This window comes from Balaenoptera borealis (assembly GCF_965194805.1).
Source record: "Balaenoptera borealis genome assembly, chromosome: 12".
NCBI classification, from domain to species: Eukaryota; Metazoa; Chordata; class Mammalia; order Artiodactyla; family Balaenopteridae; genus Balaenoptera; species Balaenoptera borealis.
The window spans coordinates 71,325,135-71,346,091 of NC_138869.1; the positions used below are offsets into that span (position 1 = coordinate 71,325,135).

The window sequence follows — 20,957 nt, forward strand, 5'->3', positions numbered from 1 at the left end:
TCTAGAGGGTATTCATAGATGATACAGGCTCAGGCTTTGATAAATCATTGTTGACACCTGCCCAGATGAAAATTCGAAATTTTAGTCGATTGAGTTCTTTCTAGAAAATGGATACCATATTTGATATGGTGGCAAGCGTCTATCAGGATGCTTGAAATTTCCACTTTCTCAGTGGCATGTAATTCTTTTAAATTGGAGAATAGTTTGAGATTAATTTTAGTAATTCCTTTCAGGTGTCTAGCATATTTTTAATCTAAAGTCTTTTTTAAAAGTCTAAAACCTCATACATATAACCCTAACACTCTTTAATGCTTTCCAAAACATAACACTTTAATTTTCCGACATTTTGGGACATTTAGGAATCACACTTTTTTGAAAAACAAAATTTCACATTTATCTTTCCCTCATGTTCCTTCCTATATTGACAAAATCAAGAAGGAACCTAAACTGAATTTTCCCTACCTTAACAATGCAGACATTTTCAGGTCAAGTTTAAACATAAATTTTTATTAAAAGATAAATTTGATCTATTTCAGTCAATTTGGGATCATCTTAATTAGTTGTCACACCAGTGATTCAGGGCTAATAGAAACTAAGAGATTTATACCATGAAGCAAAGTCAGTTTTAGATTTTTCTATGTAAGAACTTTGATGAATAGATTTATGACTCACTACTTATAGTTAATGTTTAATTTTATATCCTCAATATCAAGAAAAATACAAGCTAAGTAGAATATTTAACTTAGTTTAATACAAATAATATCTTACCTGGGTTCCTTGACATGGCTGAAACTGGCTGGGAGCTGACAAGTCGGGTCATGTAAGCCTTCTGAAAACTGTATTTCAACCACAGTGATTTGCAACAATTTGTTACTTTGGGAGAGAGATTCAGAAGTTGTTTAGGTTCACAAACACTGGCATGTTTTTTCTTCTTCATGTTTTTTCCCTGTTGAAAAAATATATTTTCAGAGGATTTCCCCCATTTCTCAGTATATATTTGGTATGTTAGATGAATACTGATGTTGTAACACAGGCAGCCTTTGTTCCGTATATAAAAAGGTTTTGGATTTGGGTGGAAAATGGAACAGGGTGATCTCTAAGTTCTTTTTCAACTTAAGTAAACATCTTTCCATGTTGTTTGGTCTTTAGATCTGCTACACCACCCTGCATCCTCATCTCCCAGCAGTTTTCGTCATCTTTTTAATAGCTACATTCCATCAAGGGAACAGTCTAAATTAGTACACATAGAAGAAAAGAGACAAATTATAAGCCAAAAGAAAAATAGATTAAAAAAAAAACAAAAAAAACAACACACCTAGGGAATTCCCTGGTGGCGCAGTGGTTAAGAATCTGCCTGCCAATGCAGGGGACACGGGTTCAAGCCCTGGTCCAGAAAGATCCCACATGCTGCGGAGCAACTGGGCCCGTGCACCACAGCTACTGAGCCTGCTCTCTAGAGCCCGCAAGCCACAACTACTTAGCCTATGCTCCACAACTACTGAAGCTTGTGTGCCCTAGGGCCTGCGAGCCACAACTACTGAGCCCGCATGCCACAACTACTGAAGCCTGCGCGCCTAGAGCCTATGCTTTGCAACAAGAGAAGCCACCGCAATAAGAAGCCCGCACACCACAACGAAGAGCAGCCCCTGCTCACCGCAACTAGAGAAAAGCCTGGGTGCAGCAATGAAGACCCAATGCAGCCAATAAATAAATAAATTTATTAAAAAAAAAAAAAACCTAGACAGGTGGGGAAGGTTGGAGATGGAATACATTCTTCGTCCTATTTTGGTGTGTCTGTGCGTGCGTGAGTTTCCTCCCCAGAATGATTCTTGTATTCCCTATTTTTTTTTTTTTTTGTATTCCCTATTTAATCCTCCATAAACACACAGTCCATCTCTACAGACACTAATGAAGGCTATTCTCCTGTGCTCACTCCTCCCCCTTTTTTTTTCTAATATTGTAGCACCAATCCAATAATTTGAAGAATTGAAAATTTTCATTGTCTATTAGTGCACTTGATTATCTTATTCTAAAGGTTGGCCACAGAGTTTCACTTGCAATTTTACATTGTAAATCTAAGCAGTTACCAGAAAGTGAAGGAATGGATGAGAGGTCAGACCATAAAAAACAACTAAAGAGGTAGCAGGGGAGGTCTTCAGGAGCCTCAGATCAGTGCTATCCAATAAAAATTTGTGAACCACATATGTAACGTTAAGTTTTCTAGTGGCTACGTTAAAAAAGTGAAAAGGAACAGGTAAAGTTAATTTTAATAATATATTTTATTTAACCAAATGTATCCCTAAATAAGTCCCAATGTTATCATTTCAACAGGTAGTCAATATAATTATTAATGAAATATTTTATATCCTCATTAATGTAAGTCTTCAAAATCTGGTATGTATTTTACACTTGCAGCACATCTCGATTCAGACTAGCCACATTTCCGGTGCTCAGTAGCTACATTTGGCCAGTGGCTATTGTATTGGACAGTAAATGCAATAAAGTGGTATTGCAGCTTTAGAGGAAGAAGCAAGAATTGAAAAGAAATGGCTTTTAGAGAAAGACAATAAGCAGCTATCTCAGCTAGAAAAACCAAGGTAGGGGAAATCATCAAGTAAAATTCTGATTCATCATTTTTCAAATGTACCACATTTTCCAGTGTAGAATGCTATTACAAATTTTGATTATTGTAATTTGGGCCAGATTAGGGGAGAGGGAGTTGTGGGATGAAGGGTAGTGTGTGCCTGGGCATTTTTAGTGCCTTAGGCTGCCTGACATTTTAATTATACTCATCAGGCAATCTTCTAACCTTAATTTGATTTCTCAAGTAAACTTTCCAATGGGAAAAGGATATCCTCTACAGCAAATGCATCAGAGCCAGATCAGCCCTGGATAAAATTATTAAATTACTAAATGGGCAAAGTTGACTATCAAGATGTAGTTTCGGGGCAAGAGTCTTATCTGAAAGAGCTAACTGACAGCCTTACCCATCAGCACATTGTGAAACTGTCATTTTGTACTGGGTGTTCACATGACATTGCTAGATAACTGAGAATAAAATATCTAACCATGGTCTTTTTTTTATTAATTAATTAATTTATTTTTAAATTTTGGCTGTGTTGGGTCTTTGTTGCCGTGCGCGGGCTTCTCATTGCGGTGACTTCTCTTGTTGCAGAGCACGGGCTCTCGGTGTGAAGGCTTCAGTAGTTGTGGCACGCAGGCTCAGTAGTTGTGGCTCGAGGGCTGTAGAGTGCAGGCTCAGTTGTTGTGGCGCACGGGCTTAGTTGCTCCGCGGCATGTGGGATCTTCCTGGACCAGGGCTCCAACCAGTGTCCCCTGCATTGGCAGGTGGATTCTTAACCAATGTGCCACCAGGGAAGTCCCTAACTGTGGTCTTCTTTTTCTTTTTAGAAATTGACATTTTAAAAAATAAATTTATTTATTTTATTTATTTATTTTTGGCTGCGCTGGGTCTTCGTTGCAGCACTCAAGCTTTTCATTGCGGTGGCTTGTTGCGGAGCACGGGCTCTAGGCGCACGGGGTTCAGTAGTTGTGGCACGTGGGCTCAATAGTTGTGGCTCGCGGGCTCTAGAGTGCAGGCTCAGTAGTTATGGCGCACGGGCTTAGTTGCTCCACAGCATGTGGGATCTTCCCAGACCAGGGCTCAAACCTGTGTCCCCTGAATTGGCAGGTGGACTCCCAGCCACTGTGCCACCAGGGAAGTCCCTAACCATGGTCTTTTAAAATAAACAATCGAGAATGTTGGACTTTATTTTCCCCAAATAGGTTTTTATTTTAATACAATTATTCCCAAACAATTCTACAGGATGTTATGAGATATTTATTGAAAAATAATCAATGCTAATTATACAGCCGTCTTTCAGTATCCATGGAGGATTGATTCCAGGATCCCCCTTGGATATCAAATCCACAGATGCTCAAGTACCTTGTATAACATGGCATAGTATTTACATATAACCTATGCACATCCTCCCATATACTTTAAATCATCTCTAGACTACTTATAATACCTAATACAATGTAAATGCCATGTAAATAGTTATAAGTATAATGTAAATGCTATGTAAATAGTTGACAGTCCACAGCAAATTCAAAGTTTTGCTTGTTGAAACTTTCTGGAATTTTTTTTTCCCGAATATTTTCCATCTACAATTGGTTGAATCCAAGGATGCAGAACCAGTGGATACAGAGAGCCAACTATATTTTTCATCTAAAATTTATTTTTAAATATATCTAAGAAAAACACTATGCTCTTTTATATAGTTGTTAGTGTAACTGCCTTTAGAAAATGCTGTGCCTACCTGAAAACTTTAGGAAATCCCAGGATTCTCGAAAGCATAATAATGGGAGGCACATGGAAGCCTAAGCAATCGCTGAGCTGATATATGTTGTCTATTTAATAATCATTGGTTTATGTTGTTAGGTATCTTATTTCAAAATATATTTATGATATTTTTCACTTAATAAAGTTGTTTTATCTACTTTGTTTGGAGGTTGTTCTAATATAAAGTTTTAAATATATGTGAGTGAAGTTTTTATCATTTCTTGCAGCAACTAATGCATCTATGGATTCATATTTTGCTGTCTATGTGTGGTAGGCTGAATAATGGTCCCCCCAAAGATGTCCACCTCCTAATTCCCAGAACCTGCGAATATTTTCCTTTACGTGGCAAAATGGACTTAGCAGATGTGGTTAAATTAAGGCTGTTGAGAAGCAGAGATTATCCTGGGTTATCTGGGCCTGGCCTAGTCATATAGGTCTTTATAAGAGGGAGGCAAGAGAGTCAGAGTCAGAGAAGGAGATGGAAGCAGAGGTCAGAGTGATTTGAGAAAGGGTCTATCATCACTTCTCAGCCTTTTGGCTAAGATCAAGTGTAGAAAGTCTATGAGCCAAGGAATGCAGGCAGCCTCTAGAAGCTAAAAAAGGCATGGACACTTATTCTCTCCTAAAGCCTCCAGAAGGAATGCAGCCCTGCCAACCCATTTTAGACTTTCAACCTCCAGAACCATAAGATAATAAATTTGTGTTGTTTTAGGCCACTCAGTCTATGGTAATTTGAAACAGAAGGAATAGAAAACTTATAAAATATGTTGATTTGAGCACATATTATATTATTGCCAGTACATGATAATTTAAAAAGTGTTCATTATAAAAAAAAAAAAAAAAGTGTTCATTATAAAATAAATTTGGGAGATGGACAAGAGTCCATATTATAGTGTTTTCATATCAATAACTAGACAATTATAATAACTAGGATTGTTGAACTCTAAATAACTACTTATTGGTGGCGGCAATACATTAATTATTAAATTATTTTTAAAATTTATTTAACATTAATTTATAAATTAAGCTACAAATCTTTATAACGAGCAACATATGTTATCAACAATGAAAAACATATATGGACCCCCTACTGAATGCCAGGCATTACCCTAGAAACTAGCAGTCAACAAGACAGAAATGGTGCCTTCCCTTGTGGAGGTGACAGTCTAGCAGAGGAGATAGACATATACACTAATTAGAGTCATGGCAGGTATTATGAGAATCTACCATGGGGAGTGTACCTAACCTAGTCTGGGTGGTCAGGAAGGATTTATCTATGAATGATGTTTAAACGGGGACCTAAAAGAAGACTTGGAATTGGCCAGGAGGGAAGATGAGGGAGGGAAAAAGAATGTCTCAGAAAGCTGGGACACCAAATGTAAAAGCCCAGCAGCAGTAAAGAATTCAAGGCATTTGAAGAACTAAAAATAAAAACAGTGAACGCTTTTCAATTCAGGGTAGTTGAGATCTTCCCCACACCACTTCCCTCAAAAATAAAAAGGAGGGAAAAAACCCCAGAAACACAAATTTCATCTTTATTGAACTGGTAATCACCCCGAACTACAATGCATGAAAATGGAAAATGGATGGAGGGTGATAAAGGACTTAGCAGACCCAAGAAAGGTCGCGTCTAAGTGGTGGGGAAGATGAAACCAAGGAGAAGCAAGGCAGGTCACCAGAAGGGACCCTGGAAAGACTCAGGAATTGGAAGCAGGTAAGACACAGGAGGAAATTAGAGGAGCGGAGATGGAAGGAGTGTAGTGCTGAAAAGAGAGATTTGTTTGAAAATCTGTTTAAGAAGTGGTCAGATCCCCAGGTCCCGACTCCACCTGATATAATCAGGCTACTACTTTTACCTTCATGTGAAACAAGAAATGTCACCTCTGGAGAAAGTAAGCCTGAGGAGTTCTAGATGTGGGGACACTGGCATAGATCAGAGAGGGAGTGAGACGCCTTACTGAATAAAGAGGAATTAAGTCTGAATCTGAAAATGAGACACCCAGGCCTCTTCTCTTGCTCACATACAGAACTTCACAGCCAAGTTCTACTCTCAAGCAGAAAATAAAGTGTGCTTCTCAGGAAAAATTAACCATGCCAGAGAAAAGAGCCCTGACATTTAGGGGACCCATAGGAAAAGCCTACAGTGAATCCCTTCAATTGACAAGACTCAAACACACACTCGGGGCACCCAATCAGCTTTTAGGACTTTACTCTTAAAATATAAGTGGACAAAAATCATCAGATACTTCAACATAAAAAAATTAAAAACCTTCAACATGTGAAAATCAGGGGGGAAAGGAATCACAGGAAATAGAGACAATGCAAGGAGCATAAAAATACTTCAAAGAAAGCATAGTATCAGAAAAATATATCCATGAAACAAGAACAGGATGCTAAAAGAAGAAATAATCTAAGAGCAAGAAAGAGCAACTGGAAATTACAAATACCGTAATAATTAAAATTCAGTAAAAAATTATATACTGAAAGATAAAGGCAAAGAAATCCTCAAAGTAGAATGGCCTTGGAAATTGTTACAGGTCTGAAAGAATCATGAGAACATTCTGCAAGCTAACTGATCTCTGTTTTACAATTGGTATTATAGGGAGATAAAATGGTGGGCAGATGGGGAGCACTACCCTAGATTAAAACAGGCTAAAGAAATAAAACAACCAAATGCAATATGTGAACTTTGGATCCTGGTTTAAAAAAAAAAAAAAATGGTTATAAAAAAGTGTTCTAAGGTCCTTGCATTGTCCAAGGAGAGGTAAAAGTATAAATTTAAATTTGTTAGAGAGTTATACTTTTTATATGATATAAAATTAGATATATGTGATTATTGGCCTCATTTCTTTACCCAGCATCCACATCTCTGCCATGGCTTTGTGAGACTGGGGCAGGAGTGACAGTGTGCTAGTTCTAAACCTAGGCCCGAAGAAGCCTGATGTGTTTCTGCTTGCCCTTTTGCACCTCTGCCATCTCCAAGGGAAGAGTTTTCCCTGGGTAACTGCTGCCCTTCAGACTGAGCATCAGAAAGAGTGCAGAACAAAAGACAGCAAAACATCAACAGGCTAGAATTAGAGATTCTTTTTTTACCCTGCCTTTCTCCCAGAGAAAGAGAATTAGCGCTTCTTTATTCCACTCCCTATTTTCCAAATTTTCTAAGGAGCATAAGTTAGTTTCATTCTCAGAAAGAAAAAAAAAGTTCCTAAAGAAATGAAATCACAAATTCTTTTTGCAGAGTAATGCATATTTGTTTCTCCCAAGAAATGAATTTATCAGAGTGCCTTGCACACAGTGGATGGGCAATAAATATTTGTGGAATGAAAAAAGGAACTCCCTTAACTCACCTCTCCTGGCTTCTGCTGCGATTCTCTTTGTTCTTAGCCTTTCTCTCCCTTCTAAGACTAGCTTCCTCCCTCTCCCACTTCCAGTTTCTCTCTCCCTTTCTGATTCCTCCTTCTCCTTCCCTACCTCTTTGTCATTCTCTCTTTTCCTTCTGCCTAACTCTAACTTTCTCCTCCTATACTTCTCTCCTTTCCTTTTTCCTTCCCCCTTTTTTCTTTTTAATTTGATATTGCCTCCCCCTTTCTTTTTTCTCTCCTTTCCCCTTCTCCTTAATTGGGATTTCTCCTTCTTAGCTAGACATAATAAATAGTTATTTATTATGTTTATTGAAAGTGTATTATTTATAGAAATTTATCCTGTTTTTAGCATTTAAATAATTTTAAAATGTAAAAATATATCTGTATGTGTACTTAATTTTTAGGAGCTATTTTGATAACACATTAAAAACTAAATTAAGTTGCTTTTAATTATGGGTGACTCTCCTTTGACTTTTCAGTGGTTCAGTGGTTCTGGGTAGAAGAGTTTCACCACCCTTACTTATTTATTTATTTTTTAATTTTTAATTTATTTATTTATTTATTTTTGGCTGTGTTGGGTCTTCGTTTCTGTGTGAGGGCTTTCTCTAGTTGCGGCAAGCGGGGGCCACTCTTCATCGCGGTGCGTGGGCCTCTCACTATCGCGGCCTCTCTTGCTGCGGAGCACAGGCTCCAGACGCGCAGGCTCAGTAGTTGTGGCTCACGGGCCCAGTTGCTCCGCGGCATGTGGGATCTTCCCAGACCAGGGCTCGAACCCGTGTGCCCTGCATTGGCAGGCAGATTCTCAACCACTGCGCCACCAGGGAAGCCCACCACCCTTATTTTTTTATTTTTTACTTTTTTATTTATGCTTTTTTTTTTTTCCTTTTTTGGCTGCATTGGGGTCTTCATTGCTGTGCACCGTCTTTCTCTAGTTGCGGCGAGAGGGAGCTACTCTTCATTGCAGTGCGCAGGTTTCTCACTGCGGTGGCTTCCCTTGTTGCGGAGCACAGGCTCTAGGCAGCGGGCTTCAGTAGTTGTGGCTCGTGGGCTCTAGAGCGCAGGCTCAGTAGTTGTGGTGCACGGGCTTAGTTGCTTCGTGGCACGTGGGATCTTCCCGGACCAGGGCTTGAACCCCTGTCCCCTGCATTGGCAGGCGGATTCTTAACTACTGCGCCAGCAGGGAAGCCCCAACCACCCTTATTTTATACCTTTTCAAAAAAAGGAAATGTTTGGGGTTTCCCTGGCAGTCCAGTGGTTAGGACTCTGCACTCTCACTGCCGAGGGTCTCGGAACAAAAATCCCACAAGCCACGCAGAGCGGCCCCCCAAAATAAACCTTAAAAAAAAAAAAGAAGAAATGTCCTCCAGTGACCTTCAAATCTTCAAAAGTCTCCTTACTTGGACAGACAATATTTTCACATGTAAGCGAGGTCATCTTTCGGAACTTTTGGAGCCTAGGCCAAATTCCACTTCCTGACCCACCTTCCCATATATATTTCTCTCCAAGTAGAATCAGTTTACAATGAGCATTTTGGGCAAACTTGAAAGAAAATAAATCACAATCATGCATTGGTCACTGATCCTCTTAAGACCTTAGATTCCTTCTCATCAAGTGAAAAACTTGGCACTGATGATTTCTAAGGCCCCTTTCACATTTGGCATTTCATGACTGAATCCTAAAGAATGGAATTTCTAAAAGAGAAACATGAGGCCCAAAGGGTGGATTTTCTAAGGAATCCTAGAATTTCAAAGCTTGAAATTGCTCTCTTCAACCTTGTTCATATATTACTATCATGTGATTAAAAATCAAAGAGCAGCTAAGGAAGGACGCAGTAATTCCTAATAATTCCTTCCAGATCCAGCCTAAGAGGGGGTGTGTGTGTGTGTATGTGTGTGTTTGGCAACCTCTTAAGAATTAGAATCTATGAGGGTACTTACTGTACTGTTAAAAAAAAAGCGCTAAGAAAAGGACATATTTGATAGAGAACCAAATGTCCCCTTAAGAAAAGATGTTAAATTCTCTTTAAAATAATAACTATTGTTGTCAATTATTATGAATAAAAGGAGAAAATATTGAAAATATCTTGTCACTATAAAATATTTTTATTTTCATTCAAACTGCATCATAAATGTTAAGGAAACCTATATATATATATATATATATATATAATTTTTTTTTTTTTAATTGGAGTATAATTGCTCTACAATGTTGTGTTAGTTTCTGCTGTACAATGAATTGAATCAGCTATATGTATACCTATACCTCCTCCCTCTTGGACCTCCCTCCCACCCCCCACCCCATCCCACCCATCTAGGTCATCACAGAGCACCAAGCTGAGCTTCCTGTGCTTTATAGCATGTTCCTGCTAGCTATCTATTTTACGCATGGTAGTGTATAAACTAGTATATTTTGATATACAAACAATTTACAATTGACATTAAGGAGGTCAATTTTATCTCACAAAAAAGTCTTTCAGTGTTCCTTGTAAAGATAATGTTGGTTTGGATGGAGTGTGTATATAACATTAATACTAATAGAGCCTTAAAATTTTCTAGTGCTTTGAGGTTATAAAATACTTTCGTATACATTTTGATTATGTTTTCTTCCTTCCACATCCTCATGGCAGAGGTAGGTCAGTTATCTTACAGATTGGGAAACCCAAGCTTATGGGTGACTTGCTCAGTAACTGGTGGAATGGCCTCAAACTGAGGTCATCTGGCTCTTTTTCCAATGTTTTGTTTTTTGTTTTTTCACCATGTCATACTGCCTTATGAATCTGATGCCACTTCATGTTTCTATACTTCCTTTTCATGTACCTTGTACATTCACAAACATTGACTTATTTCCAGGTAGGCGTCACAACTCCAAATAAGCAAGGAGAACAGTTTGTTTGGGCTCCTTGTTGACAAGCAGAAGAAACCTTTCTGAATTTGCCTAGTTCCCATTATTTATCTTATTGTTTATCTGTTTGTTTTTCATTACAAAGTTTCTCAGAGAGCAAAGTTAAGGGGCCAGGACACATGCTTTGGTAAACAGATTTTGTCTTTTTTTCAGTTATTGAAAGTTTGGCGAAAGGAGGAATTGTGATTTGAGCAAAGTAAAAGAACCTGGAGGTTTTATGTGTCGGCTCAGTGGGTGACTGGAATCTGTTTTGTGAGCCTAAATGTCACTGGTTCAAATCCTAGTTTGAAGAATGTATATTTTGGGGCTTGTCTTTTTGTTTGCTTTTTCAAATGCAGTTGTGTTTTTTTTTTTTAATATTTATTTATTTATTTATTTGGTTGTGCTGGGTCTTTTAGTTGTGGCAGGTGTGCTCCTTAGTTGTGGAATGCAAAAACTTAGTTGCAGCATGCATGTGGGATCTAGTTCCCTGACCAGGGATCTAACCCAGGCCTCCTGCATTAGGATTGCAGAGTCTTAACCACTGTACCACCAGGAAAGTCCCCTCAAATGCAGTTTATTTAAAACACATGTAAGGGTAAAAAAAAAAAACTTCCCAGCATTCTCAGTATTGGGTTCAAGAATGAGACTTGTGGGGACTTCCCTGGTGGTCCAGTGGTTAAGAATCCACCTTCCAATGAAGGGGACGTGGGTTTGATCCCTGGTAGGGGAACTAAAATCCTACATGCTGCGGGGCAACTAAGCCCGCGGGCCTCAACTACTGAGCCCTCTGAAGCCCACACACTGCAACGAAGAGGCCATGTGCCACAACGAAAGATCCCGCATGCCACAACGAAGATCCCGCATGCCGCAGCTAAGACCTGACACAGCCAAGTAAATAAATTAAAAGAAAAAAGAATGAGACTTGTGTGTTCGTAAACACGGGCACTGTGAGCGGTCAGAGCTGGTGCACCAGATTGGAAGGTCAGAGTCTGTTTGTAAACTGATAACAAGAGTAATGAGAGATGAACATATCGTCAGTTTACACACAGCCTCTGCTGAAGCCCGGGCTAACATGTACATTTTCTGACTCCCCATTCTGAACCCCACAGGACTTCTATTTACAGAGGTTTATTTGATTCTTGAATCTCAAGTTGAGCATTCTCTTCTATGTACTTTGAAAAAGTCATAGAGGGACTTCCCTGGTGGCACAGTGGTTAAGAATCCGCCTGCCAATGCAGGGGACACGGGTTCGAGCCCTGGTCCGGGAAGATCCCACATGCCGTGGAGCAACTAAGCCCGTGAGCCACAACTACTGAGGCTGTGCTCTAGAGCCCGTGTGCCACAACTACTGAAGCCCACGGGCCTAGAGCCCGTGCTCCGCGACAAGAGAAGCCACCGCAATGAGAAGCCCGCGCACTGCAACCAAGAGTAGTCCCCGCTCTCCGCCAACTAGAGAAAGTCAGTGCGCAGCAACGAAGACCCAACGCAGTCAAAAATAAATAAATAATAAAATTTAAAAAAAAAAAAGTCATAGAATTCTGAGATGAATTGTCTTGGTATGTGGGTGGGAAAGGGAGGGAGTTCATGCCCCCCAACAAAATCTCAATGGGAAATGTTAATAGATTACTCTCCTGACAGTTATTGGAATTTAACCATTAAGCTTCAAGAAATTGTTTTAGTATCCTTACCTTTCATCATTCCATTTTACCCCTTTTCTCTAACACTCAAAATACACTCTACTACCGACATGTCCATTACCTTCTAAAAAAGGACAATATCTAAATAAAATTCCCCAATTATATTACAATGTGGAATATCTTTCAAAAGTTTTTTAAAGCATTTATTTTTCTTTTTAAAGTAATTTAACCTTAATATTGATATTTTCCCAGGAAACCAAATGGATACATTTGCAAATAGCTCAGTGTGAAGAAAATATATTTCAGCTCTTGGGTAGGACTGGCCTCTAGCTCCAAACTTTTTCTTTAAAAAACTTTTTTAGCACAAAAAAACCCACAGAAACAGAAGACAACACAAAGAAAATGTTTGCCTTAATCACTTATTCTAAAGCAAACACCCTTGTAACTACCACCAGGTCAGAAACAACTTCCCTACCTACCCCTGGAAGCCCCTTCTGTAGTCACTTCCCAGTCACAACTGTTTCACCACCAACAACGGCAGCGAATAAGTAACCATTATCCTAACCTTTACAGTAAACATTTCACTTCCTTTCTCTTACATGGTTTTACCACCCAAATGTTCTCCCATAGACAGAATAGTTTCCTCCCTACACACATATATACACTTTTAAAAAACTTGACATATCTTTTGTCTTTTTTTTTTCAACTTTACAATTTTTCTCCTGAAGAAAAGAGGCCTTTTGACCTGTAGAGTCTCCCGCAGTCAGGACTTTGCAGATTGCATGATCCCGGTGCAGTTCAACATGTCCCTCTGTTCTCTGTTTCCTACGAATTGGCAGCTGGATCTCAAGTCTAGACCCGATTTAGGTTCAATCCCTGTAGCAGCATTTTAGGTGTGGTCTTCCCTCAGGAGGCACATAATGTCTAGTTCTCTCTCTTTTTATGATCTTAGGAGCTGTTGATGCATAATGCCTATATCTATTAATTCACAGGGGTTTGCAAAAGTGGGACATTCTATCATTTCTTTTTTACTTCATAGTGGAATCTTTTGATGTAGATTCACTTCCCCTTATCTCCTATTTGGTTACCCAAATAACCAAACTTAACTTTTTTAAGTTCCCTTAGAGGAGAGATCCTGCAATCATCATCTATGTAACTCTCTTGGGGTCCTACACCTTTGGACTGTGGCTATATGTTTGTTGAATTTGCAGATGAAACAATCCCTATAAATGAGACTAAAAGGCATAGTGAAGTTTTATGTAAAGCAGATGTACATTAATAAAGATTTAGTAGAAAATTCCAGCCACTAGAAACTTAAAATTCTTGCTTCTCTGGTTGATTATGTACTCAAGGTACAGTCTGTTTCCTGCTGGTCATAAAGCTTTGTGACTTCCATGAAGAGATTGTTAATGAAGGTGAACTGATGAAAGTGAAGTGAAAAAGATTCTTGTGAATCTACTTTGGGTCAATATACAGGGTTCTGGCCCCCCTCTAAAAAGTCAAAAATTAAATAATTTACATCTGTATTTATATTTCATCTATATTTGAGCACAATTTTGGACTTCCAAACAAAAGTGATTATTCTTTCAAAAAGTCTCATTTGATATGTCTGCAGTGATCTAGAGATTATACAACCTAAAGCATTTAAAAAATTGTTTTTGCAAATGTAATTATTTTGAGAGAGTTCAAAAATCTTGGGATTTGGGGGTTGTTTTTATATTTACTACATATGAAGTAGTATGCAGAAAGGATAATTAGTTTTTTATATGATAATTGATAATAGCTATTACTTTTAAAATATTTTCATTCTAAGACAAGTCAACCTTAAATTAGTTGGTTTGTGTTAACAGCTGATGACATTTAAGGTGCCACCTGGAAGTGCTCAGTTCACTTGGAAGCAGTTAGGTGGAGATGCCGAGCAAGAACTTTGGGGTCAGATGGTCTGAGTTCTCAGCCCACCAGCACCACTTAGTAGTTTAATGACCTTAGTTACTTTACTTGTTTATGTCTTGTTTTCCTCCTTTGTGAATCTGAGTAGTAAAATCTATCTCCCAGGTGTCAACCAAAAAATAATGCAGGAGACTGCAGATAAGAAAAGTTTATTTGGGGTCTTAAGAATTACAGTTGGGGAGACACAGATTTGGGTAACCCTAAAGGAGTGTTCCTGGGAAGAAAAAGAATCAGGGGCTTATAAAGACAAAAAGCCACGAGGTTGTTAAAAGTTGCCTTGTGAGAACTATGATTGACTCCGACTCGAGTCATACAATATTTGTCCTTAAGGAATCATGAGTTTCTTTAAGGTAAGGGTCCAATAAGTAGACAGACTGTCAGGAGTTTCTGTCAGATGCTCTGGATTACTTCATCAGGTCAAAAGGTCAGATTCCATCCAGACCAGCCATGCATAAGTCACACTTCCTTAATGGCCTCCTGGCTCCATTTTAGAGAGCTCTCAGCAATACCAACTTCATTTTGAGTTTCCTTTCACACAGGGCTGTTGAGAAATTTAAGTCATGTGAAATATTGGGAAAAGTGCTTTGTAATATTTACTGGTAGTAGATGTTATATTTAAGGAACTTAAATAACTCAGTTAATCAAATAAACTGAATTGGCCATTATGACAATTGAAAATTTCAGGCCTCCCAATTTGACATTAGAGAGGTTTCAGCTCCAGGGACTTCCCTGGTGGTCTGGTGGGTAAGACTCCACACTCCCAGTGCAGGGGGCCCGAGTTTGATCCCTGGTTGGGGAATTAGATCCTACATGCATGCTGCAACTAAGAGTTTGCATGCTACAACTAAAAGATCCCACTATGCCACAGCTAAGACCTGGCGCAGACAAAATAAATAAATATTTTAAAAAATAATAATAAAGAAAGGTTTCAGCTCCAGATACATCTGAGAGATTCAGATTTTGGAGATGCATTAAATTAGAAATAAAATGGTAAAAATCAGCATACACCTCTGCTTTCTGTGACTCTACATTTTTCATACTCCATCTCCTTGATGTCTACCCAAAAAAAGTACCAGGACTGATATGCTTTTCATTATATGAGATTAGAGACAAAAATAGAACCATTTAGTCTTAACGACTGATTAAAAGACACAGTAGTTAGCCTAATTCTCCAACGTTGGGGACAGATTTTTATATATTACAAATCTGCAGAGAGAAACCCTTCCAGAAAGGAAGAATTTGTTTCAAGAACTGTCTTGGATGAACATCAGAAAAGTTTTTTCTTCCTTTTGACTCAGAGGATGTAACGTTGTACTTTATAGAAATGGAAATACAGGCATTAGTTTGAATAATTCCCTATATTACTTTGGTTGTAAAGTTTGGATCCTATAACACATTCAAATTGGTTTATATTTAGTTTTACTATTGAACACTGTGACAGAGACAATGCTGTGTTCATCAAATCCTTTTTCTTGTTCATTTTCCCTCAGCACACAGGAAGTTATACCTCCTAGCCTTCTTAGAGTCAAGTCAGGTTTGGCCGGGTGACTAGTTCAGGCCAATGAAATGTCAGCAGAAGTGAAAGGTCCACATCCGGAGGAGGCAAAGAAAAGCCCTTGCAGGATTCTCCAGTCTAGCTCTTCTGGCATCCCTGATGTGAAACCTTGTGTTGGGTTGGCAGAGCCAGGGATGGAAGCAGCTGGGAACGCTGTGCCACCACGTGAAGGTGAGCTGCCCTGTAGAGTCACCTGACCTACTAGTGACCTACAGGTGACTAGTGCAGCACCTAGCCCATCCTGATTCAAACACAGTACTGGATGTTTTACAGTCATTGTAAGTGAAGTGAAAGAATAGAAATGGGGACTGACCCTCTACACCTCTAAGATAAAATTACAATGAACAAATTTATAGCTTCAGTTTTTTAAAGTTGTTGCCCTTAATGAGGCAATTTTACTATACAAGTATCTGGCAACCATTTGCAACCTACTGGAATGAGATATTTTCTTATATTCCTTCCATTTCAAACCTAATCATAATCATTAGCCCCAAATTAGTTTTTAGACTCTTAAGTAATGAAAAAGAAGTCGACTCAAAATTTAAGAAATCGTGCTATTATTAACTTAATTGGTTTTCAACAATTTTAAAACAAAATAGTTTGCATAATCAGTATAACTTTTTATTTAACTAGTATAACTTTTTATTTAACTAGTATAACTTTTAAAAGTACAAAAACCAGTAGAAATCATGACAGAAAGGACTGATGCTATTTCTTTTACGCTTTATAGGTCATGGACTATACATAGATAATTTTTTGAGTGTTGAAATATTTTACTAGTAACAACCAATTTTCCAATAATTTGCTTCAGGTTGATTAAAAATGTGTAATTCAGCTTTGCTTGCTATACTATGTAGTTTCCTTAAACTCAAGGTTTGAGAAAAACGTGGAGTTTTCCCCCCCCCTCCTCTAGGTCAGAATGTATATCCAGGAGAGGGATTTCCAAGCAAAAGGTGTTTAAGGAACTCCATTATTCTCACTACCTCCTCCCCCCAAATGTATGTAAAGATCCGGGCTCCACAATTTTCTAAAAGCATTGGCTGTCCCGGGGCTGCGCGAGCTTGTTTCACAATTCAGATAACTACTAACTTTTCCGTTTCAGACTTCTAATAATTGAAAGAGGGTATCCGCAGCTCAGAAATCGATCTACCGTGGCTGTGCAGCGGTGGGAGCGTCCTCCGTGGGACGGTGGGGCGTGTCGGGAAGGAAAAGGGACACCCTGCTGCGCGCGGCCCAGGGGGCTGGCCGGAGCCCGGCCTTCCCGGCGTGCCCCGCGCGCCGAGGGGGGACTCTTAACGTGAAGCGCCGGGTGACTCAGCCGCGTGGCCGCGCGGGCCGGGGCCGGGGCCGGGGCCGGGGCTGGGGCTGGGGGGGGCGCGCGCGCGCCGCTGCGGCCCGGGCGGTCCCAGCGGCGGCTGCTCGCGGCGCCGTGTGCGCGCGCCTCCCGGGCGGATTCGGACCCCGAGTGCGAGAACGCGGCAGGGAGCTTCAGGTAAGTGGCGGCACGAGACCGTTCGCCTCGAAGACCCGGCGGGCCTAGTGCGGCAGCGGGCCTGGCCCCGGAAGGTGCCTTTGTGTCGGGGGTAGGGGGCCGACTCCTCAGGACGCCGCTCGGGCGGCAGCCCGCCGGGTCGGACCCCCAGTTTGAAAGCCCGCGGGGCTACAGTCATCTCGAGGCACAACGTTGGCTAATGGGTTCCAGGCGCCAGTTTCCGTGCTGAGGGTAAAGCTTGGTAATCCGGGGAAGAAGGGGGGTCGCCTTGGGTGGAAATCGTCAACACAGTCGTGGGGACAGCTAAAGTATAACTTGACTTTCCTGCAGGCCTTTGGTGTTTTTAATCCCAACAGAAGAGAAATGATGAGAGCCCCGGAGTGTTTATTGATAAAACATTTGCAGACGTGTTTTTTCTGGCAGTTAATTGAATTCATTAAAAATTAGGTAGTTGGTCGGACTTCTGGCTCTTTGCACCCCTGCTTCAGTCTTCCTTCTCTGCCACCCACAAATTACTAGCTTTCATCAGTGCCTCTGAGTGCAAAAGAGCTGGGGGAGCCTGAACTGGTAATTTTCTTTTAAATAAAACCTTACTTTTTATAGCGTTCAGTGTTTTCAGGTTTACAAGCCTAGTTCTGCACTATCAAAAAAAAAAAAACTCTTCTATTTTGGAGTTTGTGATTCTTTCTGAAAATTCCTGGATCGATCCGATTTATTTTTAAACGAGAAACCAGTGAACAAACTAACAGGATAAACAGACTGTGAGGAACAGTTTAACCAGTTTATGAAAATGCATTTTCCAGGCTGTTTAATTGTGCCCCTGTTAGCTGTTAAACAACTAGCTGCAGCTGTTACCTGAGAAATTAAGGTTCTTTTTTTTAGTGGTCCCCCAAACAGTGTTGTAGTTATAGCAGTTGAATTTGAAGAATCCAGTTGAAGAACTCCACCCTTAACTCCTCTTCCTCACCCACCGACCCAAATTCTGGGACAGTAGTTCTCAAACATAAGTTTGCTCCTTAAGAGTACCAACACCCCTCCCAGAAATTTTTTTTATAATTTTTAAAATTGTTTATACAATTTTTAAAGGTTACTTTCCATTTACAATTACCAAATATTGGCTCTACTCCCCGTGTTGTACAGTACATCCTTGAGCCTTACACCCAATAGTTTGTACCTCCCACTCCCCCAGCCCTGTATTATTCCACCCCCACCCGGTAACCACTTGTTTTTTCCCTGTATCTGTGAGTCTGCTTCTTTTTTGTTGTATTCACTGGTGTGTTGTATTTTTTTAGATTCCACGTGTAAGTGATATCATACAGTATTCGTCTTTCTCTGACTTTTCACTTAGCATAATGCCCTCCAAGTCCATCCATGTTGCTGCAGATGGCAAAATTTCATTCTTTTTTTATGGTTGAGTAGTAGTCCATTGTGTGCGTGTGTGTGTGTGTGTGTGTGTGTGTGTGTGTGTGTGTATTCTACATCTTTATCTATTCATCTGTTGATGGACACTTAGGTTGCTTCCATATCTTGGTAATTGTAAAGAATGCTGCTGTGAACATTAGGGTACATGTATCTTTTCCAATTAGTGATTTTGTTTTTTTCAGATATATAGCCAGGAGTGGAATTGCTGGGTCATATGGTAGTTCTGTTTTAGTTTTTTGAGAAACCGCCATACTGTTTTCCACAGTGGCTGCACCAATTTACATTCCCACCAACAGTGTACGAGGGTTCCTTTTTCTCCACATCCTTGCCAACATGTTTTATTTGTGTTCTTTTTGATGATAGCTGTTCTGACAGGTGTGAGGTGATATCTCATGTGGTTTTGATTTGTACCTCTCCCAGAAATTTGATTCTAGAGATCAGTGATGGGTTTCCGAGTCTGCATTTTAAGCAAGCACCCCCTCCCTTGGTCTGTTATTGGTGATCCAGGGACCACACTTTGAGAAACACCAAAATAGGGCTGGCCTGAGAATTTTTAGAACTGCCCAACTTCCTTATCCCTTTATTGATTTACTCTCCCCTGCCCCCTAACCGATCATAAGCCAAGAAAATCTGACTCTTTGGAAGGAAACTTTAGAAAAGATAGTGCTTTCTTGGACTCTGACACCAGGGTAGGAAATACTTTCATACATATTGTAATATTGCCTTAGAGATGGTCCGTGCCTGTTAATCTGTCCTTTTACCTTCTGGGAGCTGCTTCCAGTAGCATCAGCTCATAAGTTATGCCATTAGGCCAAATCTTTCCCCCTCCCAACTAATTTAGTCTCCTTCCCCCTAGAACCAGGACAGCCAATGCCTTGTATTTCCCATTGCCTTGAGCTCTCAGATTTCCTGACATGTACCAGTACCAGTAGCATTTATGAGGGCTTTCAGGTCATCTGAACATTAATTCAGTCATCAGATATGCCAGTAATGCCTGTTTTGTGCACAGCACTGTAGTAGACCATTTTAGCAACAACATTGCAAAGATGTCAAAGAGTTGCCTTGCTCCCTTGAGGTAGATATGAGGGCTGGATAACCTCTGCTCCCAAAGCTTTTTGTTTCTTAGTTCTTCTTCAAATAGATGTGTAGGGATGAGATTAGAGTTAGACTGTGTGCTTCTGACTTTTTTTCTGTCTTTGGTTTCTTCTTGGCATCTCATTTTTCTTACTAATCTTTTCTGTTGATTCACAAAATACCACATCTTCCCTTCTATAGCCCTGGGCTTTCCGATTATTGTGTCTTCCTCTGCCCCTGAATCTGAACATGCCTACTCCTCCTTGGCTAACTGGAGTAAAAAGTTTAGGGAAATTGTTGGCATACTGAATGATTTCTAGTTGGAAGACCCAGAGTCATGGAAATATGAGGCTTAGAGCTATAAGGGAACCTATTACAAATGTATCTATTGCAATCCTCTTGCCTTTTAAGATGAGGAATCTGAGAGATGAGACAGCAGAGTGAGGACTCCTGGCTCCTAGCCCAGTGTTCTTTCCACTAAATCATCTCAAGAAAAATGCTTCAAAAATGGAAAAGGTTGGGCTTCCCTGGTGGCGCAGTGGTTGAGAATCCTCCTGCCAATGCAGGGGACACGGGTTCAAGCCCTGGTCTGGGAAGATCCCACATGCCGCGGAGCAAGTAGGCCCGTGAGCCGCAACTACTGAGCATGCGCATCTGGAGCCTGTGCTCTGCAACAAGAGAGGCCGCGACAGTGAGAGGCCCGCGCACCGCGATGAAGAGTGGCCCCCGCTTGCCACAACTAGAGAAAGCCCTCGCACAGAAACGAAGACCCAACACAGCCATAAATAAATAAATAAATAAATAATTTAAAAAAGGGAAAAGGTTTAGAGAAGTTCAGTTATAAGTAGATAAAGAAAACTGAGAGACTTTCACATGAGTACAGAAGCAGTATTTGGAAAAATGGAGATTGAAGGAGAGTATGTTCTAACCACATAAATCAGGAAGAGTGGGAACACTAAAATAAGGAACGCTGAAGCTTGGAATAAGTAGTAATAGAAAAAATAAGAGCAAATAGTTATCTTGTAATCCCAAGAAATGTTATGAACTCGGTATTTTTTTTTTAATTCGGTAAAGGTTAAAGTAAGTACATTGGTGAATTTTTATTAAATGTTAGATGTTTGAGCAATGTCCAGAATCTTTTGAAGTTGTCGCATAACTGTACTGTTGTCCTTACCCAAGTTATTAGGTATCTCTGTGGGAGACAGAATATAAGACTGATCTAACTGCTAATCTGATT

General features: G+C 40.0%; 2 protein-coding genes and 1 long non-coding RNA gene across 7 annotated transcripts in view; 1 reads left to right on the top strand and 2 right to left on the bottom strand.

Annotated features, from left to right (window-relative positions):
• Positions 1–20,957, bottom strand: part of STK38 (serine/threonine kinase 38) — a 122,772-nt gene that overhangs the window by 21,833 nt on the left and 79,982 nt on the right. The window contains exon 10 of the mRNA XM_082346711.1: positions 769–946. Coding sequence (XP_082202837.1) covers positions 769–946 — 178 coding nt within the window. The remainder of the gene's footprint in view (positions 1–768; positions 947–20,957) is intronic.
• LOC309607782 lies at positions 14,311–17,034 on the bottom strand. The gene is made up of 2 exons (XR_014232543.1): positions 16,822–17,034; positions 14,311–14,718 (listed from the first exon to the last, which is right to left on the bottom strand). It is a non-coding gene; the product is annotated as an uncharacterized lncRNA (long non-coding RNA).
• The window catches only part of KCTD20 (potassium channel tetramerization domain containing 20), a 38,317-nt gene continuing 34,423 nt past the window's right edge, over positions 17,064–20,957 (top strand). For all 5 annotated transcript variants that reach the window (XM_082346719.1, XM_082346718.1, XM_082346717.1 and 2 more), the window contains exon 1: positions 17,064–17,224. The gene's annotated coding sequence lies outside the window, so the exon portion shown is untranslated. The remainder of the gene's footprint in view (positions 17,225–20,957) is intronic.